Here is a 6576-nt window from a genome sequence, read left to right on the forward strand (position 1 = left end):
TAATAGGTACCTACACAAACTAGGACGAGACTAGAACTCCCTAGTAAATTTAATAGGTACCTGTAACATATATCAGAGATATCAAATGTATTTGGCACATCAGATCTTTGATAAAAAAAAAAAAAAAAAAAAAAAAAAAAAAAAAAAAAAAGATAATCAATTAAGCTCACATAAAAACAAAAGACCGACGGCTAAAGGCCTTAGTTTTCAACTCTAGTGGGACCCAAATTCACCTACAAACTCATCTCACATCACAGCAAACAAAACCGATCGAGTAATGGAAATTTGTATTTCAAGGGGTAGGTAGTTTGACAGCAGAAAAGGAAAGCGTCTTGGAGAAACTAGTATAAATAGACCTTACCCTTCCACATTTATCTTCACCAAACTAATCCAACACCATATAGTCCCATGATCGGCAAAATGTCGAACCTTCACTTTCTTAGTATGCTGTTTCTTGGAGTGGCATTCCTCGCCACTCAAACCCTAGCCAATAGTGGATACTACCAACCCCCACCAAAGTATGAACCTCCGGTTGAAAAACCGCCAGTTTACAAGCCCCCGGTCGAAAAGCCCCCCGCTTACAAGCCCCCGGTAGAGAAGCCACCAGTTTACAAGCCCCCAGTGGAAAAGCCACCGGTTTACAAGCCCCCAGTGAAGCCACCGGTTTACAAGCCCCCAGTTGAGAAACCACCGGTTTACAAGCCCCCGGTGGAAAAGCCCCCGGTTTACAAGCCCCCAGTGAAACCACCGGTTTACAAGCCCCCGGTTGAGAAGCCACCCGTTTACAAGCCCCCAGTGAAGCCTCCAGTTTACAAGCCTCCGGTGGAGAAGCCACCCGTTTACAAGCCCCCAGTGAAGCCTCCAGTTTACAAGCCCCCAGTCGAGAAGCCACCCGTTTACAAGCCCCCAGTGAAACCACCAGTTTACAAGCCCCCAGTCGAGAAGCCACCCGTTTACAAACCCCCAGTGAAGCCACCGGTTTACAAACCCCCAGTGAAGCCACCGGTTTACAAGCCCCCAGTTGAGAAGCCACCCGTTTACAAGCCCCCAGTGAAGCCTCCAGTTTACAAGCCCCCGGTTGAGAAGCCTCCCGTTTACAAGCCCCCAGTGAAGCCACCAGTTTACAAGCCCCCGGTTGAGAAGCCTCCAGTTTACAAGCCTCCCGCTGAGAAGCCACCGGTTTACAAGCCCCCAGTGAAGCCGCCCGTTTACAAGCCCCCGGTTGAGAAGCCTCCAGTTTACAAGCCTCCGGTTGAGAAGCCACCCGTTTATAAGCCTCCGGTTTACAAACCCCCAGTTGAGAAGCCTCCAGTTTACAAGCCTCCGGTGGAGAAGCCCCCGGTTTACAAGCCACCAGTCGAGAAGCCCCCGGTTTACAAGCCCCCGGTCGAGAAGCCCCCCATTTACGGGCCACATCCTCCGTACGGAAAGTCGCCACCTTCTTACAACAAGCCTCCGTCTGGGCCGTACTAAGAGCCTGCAGCCATATATCCTCATCAGGATGATAAGAGAATTGTGAGTATTGACTAGTTTTAGTCTGTGGAAAATAAGAGTCGTGTGCGAGACTCATGAGCGTGCATGGAAAACATGCAAGTTCCACTATACCACAACTATACTACTATTGTGCTTTTTCATGTTTTGCTCTTTTCCATTGTCGCTGCAATTTAAGCTTTTTTTTTTTTTTTTTTCCTTTTCTTGTTTTGTGTTTTGTTCAAGTGATTAATACCAAGAGTAACGTATGTTTTTATGATACAATGATCTGTTTATATTCATAATAATATGAAAGTGAACTTCCGCCTAAATATAACAGTTTTCACAATATAAAATCACCATGTGCAATAGAACATTTCATTCATTTTCTTTCTATGGACGTGTCCGGTAAGTAAATTAAAAATGGAAAAATTGTACAAAATAACCTTTCAGCAAACTAGCCAAATTTACGTTTTCAAAATTTTTTTGACAGTCAAGATTATATTTTTTGAAGATTATTATAAACAATTTATCACTTTAAAAAATAATAATCTTGGTTCAAAATTTTTTTTGATATCAACTTGCTCCACATTTTGGCTATTTCACTCAATTAAGATAAACTTTGGTTATTTTGCAAATTCATAACTTTAAATTGACTATTTAGCTACATCATCCATTAAAAATTAATTTAAAAAATTATACTGAATTTTTTAAACAAAATTATCATTTACCAAAAACAAGTGAAAATAAAATAAATAAACTGTAAATAGTCCAATAAATAGTCTACTAGTGCGAAGCGACGAACAAATTATAAATAGTCCAATAATAAAGTTTTGTCTTGCCCAATGAACCACGCACAGTTGACCGAAGTCGTTTAACGGGTCCTTATAATATATTAAGACTGGTGGAGTGAATTCTAAAAAGACTAATAATAGACGTACCGATTGCTATTAGTTAGTCCATTATATCCAGATTCCGGAAAATGATTTAAAATGATATCCAATTATCTTATTATTACAATATGTGTCATTTAGGAATTATATAGTGAAGCTTTTTATAAAAAAAATTATATCTATGAAGTATGATGATAAAACGTGGCATTCGCTACATCCAATATATATATACTAGTCTGATACACGTGCTTCGCACGTGGTGTTTGTAGTTGTAATCAGTAAATAATTAAAATATGTATGATTTAATTTATCAAGTCATGAAGTTATAAATAAATATAAATATATCAAATATTTCAACCATACATAATACTTACATAATACTTAGGCAGTTTAATTTTTGAGAGACTCTCATAATAATTGCAAACATTTCAAGGAAATATATAGTTAATGACATACTTACAAAAAAAAAATTGTTATGAGTAAATTAAAAGCTAAAAGTTTGGTGTCTTGATAGAGAAATAGAAGGAAGAAAAATTTAGAAACCACAAAGTTTAAAAGTAACTTAAGAAGACAAGTTTTACTCAAAGTTTTTGCTTTTTGTTAGAGGTTGATGTTGTTAGGGAGTGATATTCCTCTGTTTTTGGGACTGTGTCTTGTTGATCTTGATCATCGCCAATGTGTGGTTCTTTGTTTTCCAGCTCTTGGTTGAAATAATGAAGCTCAGTCAGCTTGTAAACTTGATTGACAGTGAGTTGTCGTTCCATTCCTTTTGAACGAGTTTATTCTTTCTATGTTAACATCTTAACGAGTTTAGTTTTTATATAACAAAAATATACAAGATTGATCATGTATTTGGTACTTCCGATGGATCACGGAGAGAGTAAAATACACTGCTCTCCTTGGGCACGGAAGAGACCAGAATCTCATAACCACGGTTCTTTTCTCTCACGACCTGATAAAAGTTCATTATATTTTTATGGTAAGTAAATAACCAACAGAAAAATCTAGATGAGGCATTACCATCTTAGCCAAAACTGATATTTTACCTTAAAAGCGTCTTCATCGGTGCGATCATCTCCAACGTATATCGGAAGCACATTGTCACAATCATCAAACCCTAAAAAAGGAATTGACATGAGAACTTGCTGAGATAACATGTGTGTAGAGCATTGAGTTCTTTCTCTAGCTCATAAAGCGTGAAAGCTATGACATGTGTGTAGAGCATTGAGTTCTTTCTCGAGTCCTCCTTCTCGTCGTTGAATTCGTGTACACAATAATATCTTGTCGCGAAATCGGTGTGGAAATTTGAATCTGGACAGCGTTCTTCCATCAATTTCATTCTGATGCACTTTTGGCTCCAACTAAATGATGTTACTGATCATGACCAAAGGTATGTGAGAGTGAATGTAATTAAAGAGACGAGAAAATACATGTTGAATGTGAGATTATTATGTACCAAAATTAACTATATCAGCAAGAATATAGAAACACTTACCAGAAAAGTACTAAGAGCAATGTAAAGCATCAACTCCAGATAATTTATTATAAAAAAGTCGGCCTTAAAAATCTATAAGAAAAGGAAAACGAATGCGATTACATAAACATGTGTATGTAGTCATACCATTTCATATGTTATACGAAAAAGGAAAGAATAAAAATATTGATAAATTCACTGACTGTGAGAAATCTTACGCCATCTTGGTGTCGGATCAGCTTCACTATCATCAAGATTGAAGTATGTCCCCCACAAAGGAGAATGGGAACGGCGTGAACATCAGCGAGAAGAGGGCAACTAGGACAATGGCGATGGGGAATCGAGATCCGCGGTGGCCGCAAAAAACTAAAAACCTAGAATTTCGTCTTTAAATTCGAGCAAGGAGAAAAACCTTGTGTACCATTAGCAATTTCAATGTATGCACGGGGAGTTATTTATTCTGATCCAAAAAATAATGGACGCCATTTTAATCTTCTAATAGATAAAATTCTTAGATACACAAAACATCAAACATCGTGTGGGCATTACACCTATTTGAGAGATTAGACAGTAAGGATCTTATAAGGAAAAAAAACAACACAAATAGAGAGAGAGAGAGAGAGAGAGAGAGAGAGAGAGAGAGAGCTACCTTTGCAGCGAAGGACAGAGACATTGAACGCAGAGATACGACCGAAGAAGACAAACATTTAAGAAAGGGAAAAAAAATTAAGTTAAGAGAAACCCAGGATAAAAAAATTCCAATAAAAAAAATATAAAAAAACCAAATTTAAACTCAATGTCTCTATGAATCTCTAACCACCGTTTGAACCACACAAAATCGACCAAAAAAAATCTCCTAAATCAGCGAAGGACGGGGATATTGAACGCGGAGATACGGCTGAAGATGACAAACTTTGAAGAAAGGAAAAAAATTAAGTTAAGAGAAATCCAAGATAAAAAATTCCAATCGAAAAAATATAAAAAACCAAATTTAAACTCAAAATCTCGATGAATCTCTAACCACCGTTTGAAGCACACAAAATCGACAACCAAATAACACGAGATATATATCTCATCAACACACTAATTTAATTCAAATTAAACATAACTCAGTTACAAAACCAAAATTTCTAATAGACTTCGCAAAATTCTTAGATACACAAAACATCAATAACATGTGGGCACTACATATATTAGAGAGCTACCTTAAGCAGCTATGGACAGAGACATAATAAGCAGGAGATATGACCGAAGATAACAAACTTCGAATAAAAAAAAAGCTAAGACAAACTAAAAAAATATAACTAAACCCTAAAACGTAACAGGAAAACTCCTAAATGTGCTCAACAAAAATATCTCCTAAATCAGCTACATATATGGAAGAATTTGACAATTTCTTAACCTAAACTTTGAATCCACACAAATAACTATTGATCGAGACATAATCATAATCAAAACGTAGTAGCAAAATCAAGAAAGGAAATCAAAACTTGTGAAAGTGAGGTAAGAAGAGTCTGGTCGTCAGGAACGGAATTGAAAACTAAAATTAGAATCTTCGTCGTTGCAGTCTGAGAAATCGTCAGAGAGAAATCGAGAGTGCTCCACGGCCTTCTTGTCCGTGTGAGTTCAGTCTCGTCGCTGGAGTTAGGGTGAGAACCGTCTAATGACCGACGAGTTGCAGCAAAGCGAAGAATTGGGTCACGGATTGAGTCCACTGAGAGCGCGGGTAGGAAAAAAATGCGGGGAGAGACGCCAAATAAAAAAAACCAAGAAGAACAAAAAGGCAGTTAATTAAGAGAAAACCGTCCAAAGAAAGAGAATCGGTGTGGGTAAATTTGCAATTAGCAAGAGGAAACTTGTATCCTACAGAAACAAAAATTCAGAAATACCCAAAAATCTTGATTAGGTGAGAGAGACTGAGATACATGAACGAATTCGAAGGAGATGAAGTGGAGGGACCTGAATTGGAGATCGGGAGTGGCGACAGATGTTCTCGAGCCTTTTGATCTCATAGTCGCTGAGTTTTTTTGGGGGCTATAGAACTGATTGCAGAGACAGAGCTAGGGCTTCGGTGGCAATGGTGAGGAATCGCTTGGAGCGACCAGCGGCGAAGAAGACGGAAGATAGTAAGAGACAATAAAAACAGAAGAGAGAGAGGAAGATAATGACGTCTAACGTGTCGAGTTACGATTGGTTAAAAACAAAATGAATAGACCATGAATAGTAAGTAATCATTCTGACTTATTATATTATATAGATATATATATATATATATGTATATGCTTAATACATAATGATTTTATCTAGTTGACTCACATCTATGGCTTTGCTCTAATTCACCACTGTCGTTTTAGAGTCAGATGTTACTTTTTCCCGTGTCTCCATTCTCTCAAAATATATTATACATTAAAGCCGATGGAAAATCGAACATAAAAAATGTGGAAAAGGGCATTCGATTTACCGTTCTCAAATGCTGTTTTCTATGGAAAACCGACAAGCCAATGGAAAACCGAACGGAAAAAATGTGGCAAAATATATTTAAAATATTTACATGTAATACATACATATATTTTTCAATTTTTAAACATATATAAAGAAAATACATTATGTATATAATCTTTTTTTAATATAAAATTGTATATATATATATATAATATTTTATAAATTTGTGCTATTAATGTATAATATTTTATAAGTTTGTGCAATTTTGTATGTAATATTTTTATATAATATTTTGTA

General features: G+C 36.7%; 1 protein-coding gene across 1 annotated transcript; it reads left to right on the plus strand.

The window, feature by feature from the left end:
- Window positions 1–320: 320 nt before the first annotated feature.
- LOC149393498 (uncharacterized) lies at window positions 321–1807 on the plus strand. Its single transcript, XM_089616897.1, has one exon. It carries the CDS (start codon window positions 409–411, stop codon window positions 1471–1473), a length of 1065 nt encoding a protein of 354 aa, XP_089473023.1. The 5' UTR covers window positions 321–408; the 3' UTR covers window positions 1474–1807.
- The last annotated feature ends 4769 nt before the right edge of the window (window positions 1808–6576 follow it).

This window comes from Urtica dioica, chromosome 6, assembly GCF_054948205.1.
Source record: "Urtica dioica subsp. dioica isolate 48M chromosome 6, U.dioica_male_clone48M_v1_H2, whole genome shotgun sequence".
NCBI lineage: Eukaryota > Viridiplantae > Streptophyta > Magnoliopsida > Rosales > Urticaceae > Urtica > Urtica dioica.

Bases quoted from the DNA above. Each gene is read 5' to 3' on its own strand.
- LOC149393498 (XM_089616897.1), top strand. From the start codon at position 409: ATGATCGGCAAAATGTCGAACCTTCACTTTCTTAGTATGCTGTTTCTT.